This window comes from Myotis daubentonii, chromosome 5, assembly GCF_963259705.1.
Source record: "Myotis daubentonii chromosome 5, mMyoDau2.1, whole genome shotgun sequence".
Classification (NCBI taxonomy): domain Eukaryota; kingdom Metazoa; phylum Chordata; class Mammalia; order Chiroptera; family Vespertilionidae; genus Myotis; species Myotis daubentonii.
This window is the reverse complement of record NC_081844.1, coordinates 42,620,724-42,637,333: the sequence shown is the minus strand read 5'-3', so window position 1 is coordinate 42,637,333 and position 16,610 is coordinate 42,620,724. Positions and strand designations below refer to the sequence as shown.

At 37.9% G+C, this 16,610-nt stretch overlaps 1 protein-coding gene across 6 annotated transcripts in view; it reads left to right on the top strand.

The window, feature by feature from the left end:
• The window catches only part of CLCN3 (chloride voltage-gated channel 3), a 91,086-nt gene that overhangs the window by 49,832 nt on the left and 24,644 nt on the right, over positions 1–16,610 (top strand). For 5 of the 6 annotated variants that reach the window (XM_059697653.1, XM_059697649.1, XM_059697652.1 and 2 more), the window contains 5 exons: positions 4,940–5,097; positions 7,860–7,959; positions 9,776–9,963; positions 11,498–11,620; positions 12,977–13,183. In XM_059697653.1, the coding sequence (XP_059553636.1) occupies positions 4,954–5,097; positions 7,860–7,959; positions 9,776–9,963; positions 11,498–11,620; positions 12,977–13,183 (762 nt within the window). In that variant the 5' untranslated portion in view covers positions 4,940–4,953. The remainder of the gene's footprint in view (positions 1–4,939; positions 5,098–7,859; positions 7,960–9,775; positions 9,964–11,497; positions 11,621–12,976; positions 13,184–16,610) is intronic. The other variant, XM_059697651.1, reaches the window with a different exon arrangement.

Here is a 16,610-nt window from a genome sequence, read left to right as displayed (position 1 = left end):
AACTGAATTGAGCGCTAGGGCTAAAGTAGTACCACCCAAATTAAGTCAAAATCATACATTATATCAGGACCCTCGATTGTACATAGTTTAGATGTCAGAGTTTCTACAGAGTAATTATTTGAACATCACTGAAGTCAAGACACATGGCTAAAATAAATACTTTTTGCTACTTCATAAAAAAGAATGATAGTCTCTACTTTTTTACTTCTTAGTTCATAAGTCTGTCAGAGGAATATGTACCTTTTTTGCTATTTACCTACATTGGTGCAAACAGCTTGGAAATTCTTATCATTGGGGCTGATGACATTGTGTTGGATACACATTAAGTGTATAGAAATTTTGCTTTTGTATTTTTTGTATAGAAGAGTAATAATTAAGATCAGTAGTCCGTGTCTCTTAAATTCTACCCAGATAAGGGCACATGGTTGGGAGGGGGTTCGAAATTTGTAAAATATGCCTTAGTATACATTTAAAAAATATTTTTTCAAAGTACACTTAAAATAATATTTTCTTTTAATTTCAGACTTATAGATGTTGAAAAATAGTGTACCCTTTACCCAGATTCCTGAAATGTTACATTTTACCACATTAGTTTATTCTGTTTCTTGTTCTTTCTCTTGCTATATATCTGTGTAATATATAATATATATATATATTTTTTACAGAGAGGAAGGGAGAGAGATAGTTGGAAACATCGATGAGAGAGAAACATCGATCAGCTGCCTCCTGCACATCTCCTACTGGGGATGTGCCCGCAACCCAGGTACATGCCCTTGACCGGAATCGAACCTGGGACCCTTCAGTCCGCAGGCCGACGCTCTATCCACTGAGCCAAACCGGTTTCGGCAATATATAATATATATTAACATATATATATATACTACTATATATATACACACATAGGCACCACATATTTTTCCTGAACCATGTAAGAATAAGATGTAGACATAGTGCACTTTTACTTCTAAATACTTTAGTGTGTATTTCCTTATGAGAAGACATTCCCTTACACATAGCCACAGTGCAATTTTCAAGATCAGAAAATTGGCATTGATCAGTGCTGTTATCTGAGCTACAGGCTATTTTCACGTTGGCCAGTTGTCCCACTGTATTCTTTTATATAAAAGAAAAAACATTTTTTTCCAGTCCAGGATCTAATAATCCAGAAATCTCCTTTAATCTAAAACAGTTCCTCTGTCAAACTTTGATTTTCATGACTTTGACATTTTTTAATAACGCAAGCCGTTTATTTTGTAGAATTTCCCTCAGTTTGGGTTTGTCTTGTTTTTCCTCATAAGATTCAGTTTATGCATTTTGGGTCAGAGTACCACAGAAGTGATGTTATCATACCAGAAATCCATAGAGGCCTATGGCACTTCCCTCCAAAAACATTTTTTAAAAATTACCAGTTTTTTGTTTTTACTTATTTAATAATTTTTAAAATTCTTTATTGTTTAGAGTATTACATGAGTCTCCTTTTTCTCCCATTGACCTCTCCCTGGCCGATCCCAGCCCCCAGCACATGCCCTCACCCTCCTACTGTTCTGTGTCCATGGGTTATGTTCATATGCATGCATACAAGTCCTTTGGTTGCTCTCTTACCTCCCTCTCCCCTGCCAGTTTTAATGTTACATGGAAAGCAGAGTCAGAGAATCTTACATTTGTCAGGATATTATACTCTGTTATATTCATTCTCCAGTTGCTTTCTCTTAAGAAAATGTGTGGCCTTTTTGCCAGTGTATGTTTCTTGGCATCTAGAAGGGTTAAGGAATCTGGAGAAGGGGCTGCGGTAAATTAATCAAGAGTCCAGAGACGAAACAAATTTGGAAGGCATTTTGGGGAGCCAGAGGAGACTTAGCTAAAGAAACAAAGTCCTCCCGTCTCTCTGGACCCCTTGCTTTTTATGAACACAAATTGTCCTAAAGCAAGGTAGATATACATATCAAAGGCAGAGTTTAGTATACAGAATCCATTGCCAGATTGGAGGAACTGCCTTCGGCTGTTCAGGTGTTTGGCCAGCAGGAGGCAATAACATGTAGATTGAAATGCCCTCAGCTGCCTGGCAGCAATCATTTATGCATCCTTTTCAGCTTTAGGGAAATGCCCTTAGCCATTTCCAACAGGCAATAATATGTATTTTCCATCCCTTGCTGAAGGCTCAAGGTCCACCAACCTTTTAATGAACTTCTTGCATTTATGACTTGCTGGAATTAGCTTCCGGCATCTTTTAGTTAGCTTTTACCAAGTGGAAATTGCTGAATAAAATCAGGATAGAGGCAGAAAAAAAGAGCTGGTGTATTGAGCTTGAAGTGTAAGGTTTAGAGTATATATTTTATGTGAATGAGCCTGGGCCATTGCAAGGATTGGGCTTTCAAACCCTTGGTCAAGAACAATAAATTATTTATTCTTGGAGTACTTCTGCCAAAACACTGAAATCAATATACTATTCTCCTTTTAGAAGTTTTACACCTTTCCAAGGCAAACATTCAAATGTATTGAGTAGGGAGGTAAGAGAAAACCCTGTTTTATCTGATAGAAGTAAAAGACATTTAAGTTTATTAGAACAATATTCAGTATTTATTATACTGTTTAAAATATTAATCCTTTCTATATTAATGCTAGTTCATACTGCCCCTTTGAATGATCAAGAAACAGAACTTGCAACCTGAAGTATAGTTTATTTGGATCCTATCAGCAATAAAAGTAGTTTTTAGTACTGACGTGACTTTGTCCAACCCTCCGTTTCCTTCACCCTCCAGTAGATTTATGATAATCTGTTGCTCTACTAGTAATCTAGGCAGTGTTTATTGTGATTGGGGAAAGTTCAGATTCTAGCTTTGCCAGATGATAGTTTTGTGAAGTGGCTTAACATTTATTATAGTTTATCTGTAAATAAAAGGGAATGAGTCATTTTAATCACCAGACAGCAAGTCTTAAATTCATACAATAAAATAAGCAGGTTTTTTGTGTTATATTTTTACAGTGTTTGTTTAAATATTAGTATAGTGCCACTCTATATTCTCTATCAGTTAGTTATATTTCTATGAAAATGACACAATTCTAGATTTTTACCTTTGGTATAAAATCTGTATTACTGCTACATAATTTAAAGATGTAATTTGTAATTATTTATGCTGAAATCACCTATTTGAAATTATGCACCAGCTTTTCTAAGTTTTTAGGGATTTAGAAAAATTTCAAATGTTTCTTTACTTATATGTCTTTATTATAAGGTGTGGCATCCTAATATATAAAAAGCCAGGGGCCGTCACGATTGAAACAACTGGACAGATGACCGAACAGCAGGTTGTGTGGGGCAACAAGGCCGGCAGTGGGGTTGGTGAGGGATGACCAAACGACTGAACAGCAGGCTGTGTGGGGCAACCAAGGGTGGCAAGGGGGTTAGTGAGGGATGACCAAATGACTGAAGAGCAGGCTGCGTGGGGCAACCAGGCCGAAGGGGGGGGGGGCAGTAAGGGGTGACCAGGTCAGCAGGGGGGGCAGTTAGGGGCAACCAGGCCAGTGGGGGGGGAGTTGGAGGTGACCGGGCTGGCGGGGGGGGGGGGGCAGTAAGGGGCGACCAGGCTGGTGGGGGGTCAGTTAGGGCTCCCCAGGGGATTGGCCTAAGCTGGCAGTCAGATATCCCTCTGGCAGCCCGGGAGCCCTCAGGGGATGTGTACCTGCTGGCTTAAGCTCGCTCCCAGGAGATTAGGCCTAAGCTGGCAGTCAGACATCCCTCTGGCAGCCTGGGAGCCTTTGGGGGATGTCCTAATAATGGCTTAGGCCTGTTGTCGGCAAACTGCGGCTCGCGAGCCACCTGTAGCTTTTTGGCCCCTTGAGCGTGGCTCTTCCTAAGCCTTAGGACAGTGATGGTGAACATTTTGAGCTCGGCGTGTCGGCATTTTGAAAAACCCTAATTATTCTGGTGCCGTGTCACATATAGAAATTTTTTGATAATTGCAACCATAGTAAAACAAAGATTTATATTTTTGATATTTATTTTATATATTTAAATGCCATTTAACAAAGAAAAATCAACCAAAAAAATGAGTTCGCGTGTCATAGGTTTGCCATCACTGCCTTAGGAGTACCCTAATTAAGTTAATAACAATGTACCTACCTATATAAGTTTAAAAAATTTGGCTCTCAAAAGAAATTTCAATCGCTGTACTGTTGATATTTGGCTCTGTTGATTAATGAGTTTGCCGACCACTGGCTTAGGCCATTAGTCAGACATCCTTAGCGCTGCCGTGGAGGCAGGAGAGGGTCCCGTCACCGCCGCTGCTCTGGCCAGCCATGAGCTGGCTTCTGGTTGAGTGGTGCTCCCCTCTTTTGCTTATCTGCTCCCTGGTAGTCAGTGTGCATCATAGTGACCGGTAGTTCCCGGTTGTTTGGCTGGTAGTGTCAATTTGCATATTACCCTTTTAATATATAGGATATTTAACATTTAAAGATTACTTGTCCAAACTGACTTAGCTGTCTCGGACTAGAGTCTATGAGGCAGGCTTATTTTTGATACTCTAGTATGAGTATGAAAGATGCCCTGGCTGGTTTGGCTCAGAGGCTAGAGCATTGGCCTGTGGACTGAAGGCTCCCAGGTTCGATTCCAGTCAAGGGCACATGCCCGGGTTGCGAGCTCGATCCCTAGCTGGGGGCGTGCAGGAGGCAGCTGATCAGTGATCCTCTCTTATCATTAATGTTTCTATCTCTCCCTCTCTGAAATCAATAAAAATATATTTTTAAAAAAAGGCATGTCCTAATCACTTTGCCTTATTTCCAAATTTTACATAATTTTTTCTTAACTTGGGTCATTTTCTTAATTTCTCTATTTTATTGTAATGATTTCTAGTGATACTATTACAAATGAACTTGTAAGTAGGTTACATAGTTCACCATTGTTTCTCATAAAACATAATCATTATTCCTCTTTTGCTTATAGGAACTCATTACACAATGACAAATGGAGGCAGCATTAACAGTTCTACACATTTACTGGATCTTTTGGATGAACCAATTCCAGGTGTTGGTACATATGATGATTTCCATACTATTGATTGGGTCCGGGAGAAATGTAAAGACAGAGAAAGGCATAGACGGGTAAGTATTTTTAGTTATTTACAAAAATATAGTTATAATTAGATCCTTTAGTAATATATTTCTGCCAATGATCTCAGACTGTCAAAATATATGTTATGCATTAAAGTAATTTTAAGCATTTTTTTTTTTTTTTTTTAGTTTATTTATACCCCATGTCTTTCCAGAAAGGATTTGAGGTAGCTTAAAAAAAAAAGTGTGTAGTAAGACAAAATAGAAAGGAAAAGGAAAACAGGGTCCACTAGGGGGGAAGATTAAGCCAAGTTCAAGATTTATAAGTCAGCTGATTTTGGGCTTTGATCAGCACAGCAGCTATGGCAAAACAGGAAACGTTACATAATTCTCATTATTCAAAAGTAATTACTTTCTGGGGACATAGTTTTATGCGGTATTGCTCTTTTATCTCTTTTCTCAGTTTTTAAATTCTGAAATGTTTCTCAAATTGATATTGAGTGTTGTAATGAATCGCTATTCAAAAAAATGGCTTTTATTAAAGAGTACAACTTATGGATCTTTCTTGTTATGGGTTGTGACTTCCTGGTATAATGTAATCCAAAAATACATGTAAAAAAAAAGAGAGAAAGAAAGAAATCTCTTTGACAGCAAAATTTTAAATTCAAAAAAGTCCTTTGTAACTTTATGGTCTGCAATCTATATATATATATATATATATATCAAAGTCTAAGTGTCCATCCAACCATCCGACTGGTAGCTATGATGCACACTGACCACCACGCTGTCATGATGCGCACTGGCCATTTACAAAGAAACAGCAGCATGGACCTGGTGCCCACAAACACTTGCTTCCCCCAAATGGGACACACCCCACCACCACCCCGGAGCGACACCCCACCAAATTGCAGCCAACGCTGCCAAGATCCCATGGCGCGGCCCACAGCCCAGCCTGGAAACAGTGGCTGTGGGTGCCAGGTAATGGCGTCATGTAGCAATGTCCAGCTTCCTCTCCCTAGCCACTAGCTTCCTGGGAGTTTCTTCAGCCCAGGAACCCAACTTGCTTTATAGCCAGGTGCAAACATTTTACCGTTTAACCAAATGTCTGTGAAGCATTTTCACATGCTTCATCTCATTTGATCCCCACAGAAGTGCTGGAGAAGGTAGATAGGAGACTCAGTAGAATCCTATTTTCTTTTCATTAGCTGGAAAACAGAGATTTAGAAAGTTTAGAAACTTGACCTGAATGAAAAGTAAGAAATGGTGGAACTTGAAAATGACTTCAGGTTTTCTCATTGTGCAGAATATAGTTAAACACTGCTGCAGTTAAATATTTTACCCTTTGTTCTCCCTGCGTGATCTACAATAATAATTTGCTTCTTGTTGATATTTACTGCTGTGTTGCTGACAGTTACCTGAAAGAGAAGTTGGGGTGCTTCACTGGGCTGGAAAAAGTTTAGCTAAATCAGAAAGCAGGTCTAATTAAGCAAGTTTATTATATAAAAGGCTAAGTTGACTCGTGCATGCACGACACATATAAAGCTCTTGCTGGTGCCCTCCTAGGGGACAGTTGAGCACTGAAGTCCTACGCAGAGGATATTGCTTCCCCTGCCCCCCTTTTTTAGCCAATTTCATCTCTGTGCTGGTAGTAATGAAGTTTCTAGAATATGGCTTTTTTCCCCTTTTTATTGAATTTATTGGGGTGACACTGGCTATCAAAATTATACAGGTTTTAGGTGCACAATTCCACACCACATCATCTGTACTATATTGTGTGTTCACCACCCCAAGTCAAGTCTCTGTCCACCACCATTTATCCCCTCATACCCTCCTCCAGCCTCCCCCACTCAGCCCCTCCCCCAGTAATCAACACACTGTTGTGTCCATGAGTTTTTTTCTTTCTTTTTTGTTCAATCCCTCTACTCCCTTCTCAGCCCCTCACCCCCCAGCTGTCAGCCTGCTCTCTATCTATGAATCTGTCTCCTTTTAGCTTGTTAGTTCATTTTGTTCATTAGATTCCATATATGAGAGGAATCGGATGGTACATGACTTTCTAGAACATGGCTTTTTAAAGCAGCAATCCTAGTAAAACAGGGGTTTAGGTTTAGAAATGCATTCTTATTAAAAGAGGAGGGCTTGGCTTCCTGTGTCTTAGTAGAGTGAGATCTGGAAATCAAACCTGTTAACACCATGCTAACCTCACCTCCTCCACAATATTCAGTGGAGGATACATCTGCCTTACACAGTGATAAAGGAGGGCCTCTGGACCTGCCAGTGGGATGGGAGCTCTTCATTCCTGCATATTTACAGACTATACATTTATTTGTAAATTTATTTTTATAGTTCCTTTATTTACATGATTGTTTTGTACTACATTAATGGGCATGGAACTGTTATTCACTGACCTTACCTTTTAAAGAATGTAATAATCCACTTAGCTTCTAGGAGCAGAGAATGACTAGGGAATGATCCACATTTCAAGCTTTAATGCCTTATTTCTGTGAATATAAAAGATGCATACCAGCTAAATTTGATACGGTTTAGACCAGTCTGAGTCATACTTTATATGGTTTGTGGATGGATCCCTTGGCTCAAATTCTGAAGTTCTTACTAAAATATATATCTCTGGGTAAATGTTTGTCATTGGTTTACAGGTATAGCAACTGATAGTGGTTCCGCCCCAAACTCACCTTCCCCATTATTTAGTGTAGAAAGTACTGTCCTATGTGTAATAACTGAGGAAATTGTTATATTCTAGAATTGTGGCTTCTAGTCATAGTTTGAAAATGAAGCATAAGCATTTCTAATTTCAGATCAACAGCAAAAAGAAAGAATCAGCATGGGAAATGACGAAAAGCCTGTACGATGCGTGGTCAGGATGGCTAGTGGTAACACTGACAGGATTGGCATCCGGTAAGGAAACATTTAATGCCGTCCTTTTCTGGTTAACAGAACAATAAGTAGGTCTCTCTCCTTTCCACAATTTTTTTTTCAGGTATTGTTGGTTTTTTAAAATCATTTTTATTTTGTTTCTTTCCTCCAAAACTCTTCTTAAACACAAGACTAGAAGGCAGGAGGCTTCTGCATCTCATTTTGGCTCTATCCAATTTTTTAAATCTTTCTGGGCTCAGTTTCTGTGTCTGTAAAGTACATGGTTTGGACCAGATGATCAATAAAATATCTTTTAAAGTTAACTTCATAATAAGTAATATTTATTGAGTGCTTCCTATGTGTCATACACTGCTCGAAAAGCTTTATGTATATGTAAGCCTCATGCAATTCTATGGTATATGTCAGTGATTTTCAACCTTTTTCATATCATGGCACACATAAACTAATTACTAAAATTCTGTGGCACACCAAAAATGTATTTTTTGCTGATCTGACAAAAATAGGTATCATTTTATTGTTGTTGTTGATCCTCAACAGAGGATATTTTACACTGCTTTTTCAGGGAGGGGGGGAGGGAGGTAGGGAAGGAGGGAGGAAGGAAGGGGAAGGAGTGGAGGGGGAGGTAGAGAGAGAGAAACACCGATGTGGGAGAGACACATCAACTGGGGTGGGGAGTGAACCCACAACCCAGGTACATGCCTCTGACTGGAAATCAAACCTGGTGCACTCCCCGATGCTCTAACCACTGAGCATGCCAGCCAGGGCAAAAATAGGTATTCTTTAGATTCATTCACACAATACAGCTATTGTGCTGGCAGTTGTCATTTTTTTATTTGATAGTGTAAGGGAAAAGAGGTCAGTGCCCCTGACTAAATAGTCAGGTATTGGATGTTTTGAAAATTCTTGCAGCTCACCGGTTGAAAATCTCTGGTATATATGTTATTATTATCACCATTTTACAGACAAGGGGACTGAAGCACAGACAGAGGTTAATAAATGGCCAAAGATTTAAACTTAGGCAGTTTAGTTCAAGAGCCTACACTTTTAACCACCATGCTAGAGTAACCACAAAGCCTGTGTGTGTGAGATTTTTAAGAATAGCATTGAAGATCTGAAAACAAACAGTAAGGACTGTTTTAATGACTTTCAGCTTCCACTGTGGAAGATTATGTCCAGAAGAGCATGAGAAAAAAATTAAAATTTGTGTGGAGAATAGAGGGAACTACTGATAACTCCAAATGACATGCACAAGAATTATGTGACTCACTGATTTTTTTATATGGCGAAAGGACCTAGATTTTGGCTATAAATTTGTGTATTTTTTTATATCTTCTCAGTAAATGATCTTGATATATTTGATGTTTTGATATTTAAGAAAAAAATGAAAATCTATCACAGTAATTAATTAATGCTAGGAGTTTCACTAATTATTTCTAATGGGCATTAAATTAATTCTGTTAAGTTTTGGATTGAAACATACTAGTAAAAACTCTGACTTCAGTAACCAGGTTTGTGAACCTCTGCCAGGTAGCTGTATTTTGAATATGTTTTAGTATCTTTTAAACACCTTTTTAAAAAATCACAATTAATTTGAATGATGTAACTAGTTTTAATTTCAAACAAAAAATGACAGTTTTAAAGAATAGGAATTTACAGTTTTTAAAAAGTAGTATAAACTTACGATAATGAAAATTTAAAAATCTTAAATTCACATTATGCTACCAATGTGACCCTTTATTTGTAGGGAGTCCCTGCTTTCCTTGGCTTTTTTAACTTGATAGTTCTTAACTCCCAAAAATAAACTTAATTTTTTACCACCTCTGACTTGTTTTTATAGGGGCATTGGCTGGATTAATAGACATTGCTGCTGATTGGATGACTGACCTCAAGGAAGGCATTTGCTTTAATGCTTTGTGGTACAACCATGAACAGTGTTGTTGGGGATCTAGTGAAACAACATTTGAGGAGAGGGATAAATGTCCACAGTGGAAAACATGGGCAGAGTTAATTATAGGTCAAGCAGAGGTAAGTCTCCTTTGTCTCAAGATGAATTAAAAATTGCTGTAGAGAAATGAATCTCCAGAATCATTTAATTATAGAGTTAATCACATATTAGATGATTGCAGCCTGCATTAAAAGGGAAAAAAGAAATGTAATAGGATAGAATGAAAAGTATGAGACTGCTTTGCAGCAAGTAAAATATAAGTATTGTTTCAAGAAACTCTTGTATTAATTATACAGTCACATACGAGTCTACTGGGCTATGATGTGAAAAGTACTTCTTATTGTAGAAAAGAAGTGCAGTAGGATCTGTGTAACAACCACAAACAGTTGTCATGAAGTCAGGTTACTAAAGCTGCTTAACATATTACTTCACAATTATTTGAGAAGTATGAATTATCAAAAAATTTAGTAAAATAAGGCCTAACTGGAGATATCTTGGAGAAATCCATAGTTTTTCTGTATGGCATTACAGTATTGAAGTGATTATTATCCTGTTCTTGATGTTCTATAATGAACATTTTAGGAGTTAGAATATTATCTATATATATAAAAAGCCAGTGTCCATGATGACCAGGATGACCAAACAACTGGTCACCATCTGGTGCATTGAGCAACTCTTGGTCCCTCCCCCCTGGCCCGCAAGCAGAGCGGGGTGGGACTGGGGACTGGCGAGTAGGCTGAACGGCTGACCTCTTGGTCCCTGCCTCCAGCTCCAGGTCCTGATGGATCCGTGATGGTGAATGGAGGGGGCGGGATCGGGGTGGGTGGTGGGAGGACCGAGCTGGCTGTCAGGGCGTTGGGATCAACAGCTCATCCCTGGCTGCTCAGGGGCTCAGGCCTGCGGGAAAGTAGGCGCTGGTGACTTCACCTCCATGCGTGTGTGCCGGGCTGGCGGCTGATGGAACGCACTGCCCGCTTGGGGCCGCTCACGCCGGGGCAGCAAGGTCATGGGTGTGCCCTGCAGCTTCCATCAGTGCCTCAAGCCCCAGCAGCGGTGGCGATGGTGGTGCCACGTGAGCGGCCTGAACAGGCAGTCCGTTCCATCAGCGGCCGGCCTGGCGCATGCGCATGGAGGTGAAGTCGCCTGCACCTGCTTTTCCACAAGCCTGAGTCCCCGAGCAGCCGGGGATGAGCTGGTGATCCCAACAGCCTGACAGCCCTGCAACAGAGGCAGCACTCGGCCTGGGGACTGCCGAATGGGCAAAAGATGGAGGCTAGGCCTAGGGACCCTACCTGCACGATTTCGTGCGCTGGGCCTCTAGTATAATACATATTGTTATAGGATCATATATGGATATGTTTTTAAAAATTGGTTATAGCTGAATTTTAGAGATTGAAGTATAGTTGAGGCTCTGCACAATAAGACTAAGTCTCCTTGGGATGGATACAAATATGTTTTTGGATTCTACTTAAATGTTTGTTCATGTAAAGCTTTTATTATTGTGGAAGTAAACCAGGAGCCTTTACAAGTTTTACCCATTTCTTATGAGGCAAGCACTTGCATTGGTGGTGCACTATAAATTAAATTCATACTACTGAACTGTTTGCTTTATAGGGTCCTGGTTCTTACATCATGAACTACATAATGTACATCTTCTGGGCCTTGAGTTTTGCCTTTCTTGCTGTTTCTTTGGTAAAGGTATTTGCTCCATATGCCTGTGGCTCTGGAATTCCAGAGGTAAGCCATACAGTATTTAGTATCATTAAACATTTAGTAATTGTTATGATGCTTATCTTTTTTGCTTCTAGGGAAATTAGTTGTTTTTTGGGGTGGGGGGGGGAGATGGTTTGTTTGTAATATAAAAAAAGAAAAGTTTAGTTGGTTTGACTCAGTGGGTAGAGCGTCAGCCTGCAAACTGAAGGGTCCCAGGTTTGATTCCAGTCAAGGGCACATGCCCAGGTTGCTGGCTCCATCTCCAATGGGGGTCTGCAGGAGGCACCCGATCAGTGATTATCTCTCATCATTGATGTTTCTATCTCTCTCTCCCTCTCCCTTCCTCTCTGAAATCAATAAAAATATATTTAAAAACCAAAAAAGGAAGGTTTAAAAAATGTAAGCTTATTCTAGACATTGAAAGAAATTCTGCCCTATAGTCATTTCACCATTTACCTTGGATGTTGATTTTTTTTTTTCTTAACACTAATTTATCACATGGTTAAACAAATAGCATAAGATTTACTTAGACCCCAGGAACCTGAAGAATTACCTTGTAGCCTGAAGTTATTTGATAAATTGATGTTTTGATTTAAACACATTCTTTCTCTTTTTCTGTATAAATATATTTTAATTAAATAATTTAATTCTTGAATTTGGCAGATAATATAACCATTTTATACTTTAAAATAAACATTGGGTCATAGTGAGTCAATAGCACAAACTTTTGTGTTTTATTGTTTATCAACAGTAAAGGAGGCTATAGTTAGGATTGAACATCATATCAACTCATTTCTTTCCCCCACTTTGTATTTTTCTGTGTTAAATAATTTACCACTTTTTTAGTGCATTTCTTTTAAAAGCTAAATTGTAGTGATTTTCAAAGTCTATTAAGAATATCTTAAATAAGGAGCAATATCATACAGTATTTAACAGTTGTCACTTAACGTGTAGATAAATATTACATATAATTTACATACTGAGAAGGCATAATATCTTTATTTCTGACACAAAATGTCTGAAATATATCTAACTATTATATTTCTACAACAAATATTTAAATTTGTCTTTTTCTGGTTTGTAATTATATATCTTGTTTTAAGGTCTGTATTCCCTTGAATGTGGCCTGATATTTTAGTTTTGTTCGTGAGATAGGGTTGCCTTCTATCCTTGCTTGGGACAGTGTTAGAATATGATATAAATTTATTATATGTAGCATATTAGTTAAAGCTTTTGAAAAATTAATTGTAAATTGTTCATAGTCCACCAAAATTTATGAGGTGGTATTCTGAGTAAAACAAGAGAGTAACTTAAGTTAGTTAAGTTCTCATGGTTTGGGGTTTTTTTGGATATCAATCTGTCTTAACCTTTCCTTTGTAGATTAAAACTATTTTGAGTGGATTCATCATCAGAGGTTACTTGGGAAAATGGACTTTAATGATTAAAACCATCACATTAGTACTGGCTGTGGCATCAGGATTGAGTTTAGGAAAAGAAGGTCCCCTGGTACATGTTGCCTGTTGTTGTGGAAATATTTTTTCTTACCTCTTTCCAAAGTATAGCACAAATGAAGCTAAAAAAAGGGAGGTAAGTGTCTTTTCTAGTTTATTTGATGTATAAATATCTGTCATATACACTTAATTCAGTTGAAGAATTTTCTAGTGTAAAAATCACATTTACTCTTTACTTTTTGGATACATTTGTGTTCAGATTAAAATTACAATGGGAAAATGGTTTGCTTCCTTCTCTTTTAGTGAATAATCGCTAATTGCTTTGCCTTATACCTCCTCTCCTCTGAAGTGTTTCTCAAATGTAGTATTATTTTACTCTTCGCTCTCACCATCAGTATTTCTCCAGGGTTGGAAATCTTAACAGCTGTGTTTTCCTCTGGGAGGAGTGTCTGATGCCAGTGGGTGTGTGTGTCATCTGCAGAGAGCTGTCTGGCACCAGGGGCAGTTCTGAGGGCCTCTAAACTGCCTGAGGTTTAAATCAGAGATTTACATTAAAGGAGATGTAGGAACTCTCTTTATTCAGCTGTTCAGGGAAGTTTCTTTTACCATTTTTTAAAAGGCCAGCCTGAGATCGTCTAGGTCCAGAGGTCTTTGAATTTTACATCTTACAGAGTTTCCCTGATGTTTCTAAATTGCTCTGGATGTCTTCTAGAAGGAAAGTAGGCTCCTGGGATATTCTGTGTTAGCTCTAAACTTGAGAGGCCCAATCCCATCCAGTTTTCCCAGTCTCATCTGCAGTCCTAGATGGTGCAGAGCCCTTTGGGGTTTTAAGGTACAGTATTTTATATCTCATTAAATATTGAGAATTCAGGGGTTTCTGGCCCTAGCATAAGAAGAGCTTTCAGCCTGTTGTTTTTTATACTACAATGAAAAAAGTAGAATATATTTATCAAACTATTTAATTCCTCAATTGATATAATTCCAGTTCATTTTAATTGTTAGCACTGAAACGTCCTTGCATTGGCAGTAGTCTAAAAGTGGAACATTTCAGAGCATCATTGCTCTATCTCTGGATGATAATTGTGATTTCAGTACTATCATGTATATAACAGCAATTTTCTACCTTTTTTATCTCATGGCACACATAAACTAATTATTAAAATTCTGCAGCACACCAAAAAAATATATTTTTTTGCCAATCTGACAAAAAATAGGTATAATTTTGATTCATTCACACCAGAAGGCTATTGTATTGGCTGTTGTCATTTTTTTTTATTTGTCAAAAGGGAAAAGAGGCCAGTATCCCTGACTAAATAGTTAGGTGTTGCATGTTTTAAAAATTCTCATGGTACACTGGTTGAAAATCGCTGTTATGTAATTAGGATAACTAACATTATTATTGATTACTTACTATGTATCTGGTTCTATGTCATATTCTTTTTTTTATTTTTTTAAATATATATTTTATTGATTTTTTACAGAGGGAAAGGGAGAGGGATAGAGAGTTAGAAATATTGATGAGAGAGAAACACTCCTGCACACTCCCCACTGGGGATGTGCCCCCAACCAAGGTACATGCCCTTGACCGGAATCGAACCTAGGACCTTTGAGTCCGCAGGCCGACGCTCAATCCGCTGAGCCAAACCGGTTAGGGCCTATGTCATATTCTTTACTTGCATCTTAAAATTTAATCCCATGATAATCCTATTAGCATGGCATTATTATTCTCATTTATAGATAGGTAACTTAACTAAATCTTGGCTAATTTGCCCAAGATTACGTGTCAGAGTGTAGATTAAAATTTATTTTTCTTCCACTCTAAAGTCTATACTCTTAACTATCCTAATACTACTACTACTACTACTATGACTATGTGGACATATATTTATGTCTTCTCAAAGCAAAACCTAAACTATACTATAGCAGGGCAAGTTAATGGTTAAATAGAACTATAGCATTTGTCTCCCCAGTTCAGTTCCTTTACTTGCTATTGTACCATGACAATTTGGGGGTAAGATTTGTATTTTTATTTATTCATTATAAGTGAAAAATATAATTTATTAGAAAATGTTATAAAAATTTAATTCATCTGAATTTTAATATACACACTGTGATGCTTAGTAATGTTTATGACAATTTTATTCTGTCACCTTAGTATATAAATGTCTAGAGCAGGGGTGGGCAAACTTTTTGACTCGAGGGCCACAATGGGTTCTTAAACTGGACCGGAGGGCCGGAACAAAAGCATGGATGGAGTGTTTGTGTGAACTAATATAAATTCAAAGTAAACATCATTACATAAAAGGGTACGGTCTTTTTTTTTTTTTTAGTTTTATTCATTTCAAACGGGCGGATCCGGCCCGCTGGCCGTAGTTTGCCCACGGCTGGTCTAGAGTTTACTTGTTAGGGTACTTGTTAGTGAAAGCATTAAAGCCTCATATTTTGTCTTTCTTCCTATACCCACTTCTTTGACATTTTTTAATTAAATGATTCTAAAATACTTACTAAAGATTAAAATGTGTGTTATGGGTGTTAGTTTGATTGTAAAATTCTATTTTATTAAATGTAGAATTAGAAAATTCAGTTAAATATGTTGTCTGCAGTTCCATTAATGGGAAAAACAAAACAGAAAGTAAGTTAAATTTTTTCACACTTCTTCCCTAAATAAGCAAAGTCTGTATTCTTAAAGCCAGATATGATTTAATTAAAACACATACTTGTTTATTTTTAATTTACCAAACAGTAACCTGACTATGTAGTTTGTACTCTTAATCATTTACAATTTAATTTTGATGATTTCTAATTTCTTTTTCAGAAATGTAAAACTTGACCATTTGAGGAAATGCTTTGGTAGCCTCAAATATTTACTGAAGTAGTGAAAAGAATAAAGACTCTTAGAAAAGCAATTAGAAATAGATGCCCAATGTGTAGTTGGCTTCACACTGGTGGGACTTGGGCAGTGTCCAAGTGACAGACCAGGAAGTTGCAGAGAAGATCCACAAGAGAGGTTATTATGTGAGTCTGGCTGGTGAGGCTGTATCCTAAGGGGCAGCCATTGTTTGTGCTGAAGGCTCTCCATATTGGTAGTGGCAGTATTTTCAGATGACTTAGGGTAGTGAAAACATAGGGAAACTCAGTAGTTTTTAAGATCCCTGGATATTTTACTAGGATTTGTACTAAGGCAATTATTAATGACTAGTGGCCCGGTGCACGGATTCATGTATATTGAAAGGAAATTAATTAGAAGAAAGATTTGTGCAGTAATTATGTTACTGCAGAAAATTACATGTCAAAATAGTATACATAATATAGTATTATAAATTAAAATGCGTGCAATTGGCACCAGTGAGAGCTTTATATGTATCGCACATACACGAGTCAATGTTTATTTTTAAATTGCCAGTGCGCCTCATATGTACCTGCCGGTTGTTTGGTTGGACGGTCGGACGGATGTACAGTTGGACATGTAGCCTTTTATATATGTAGATGACGCAGTTAGCTCTAAAATATGAAGAAATTATATCCTATTTAAAAATAAGTGAACAGCCCTAGCCAGTTTGGTT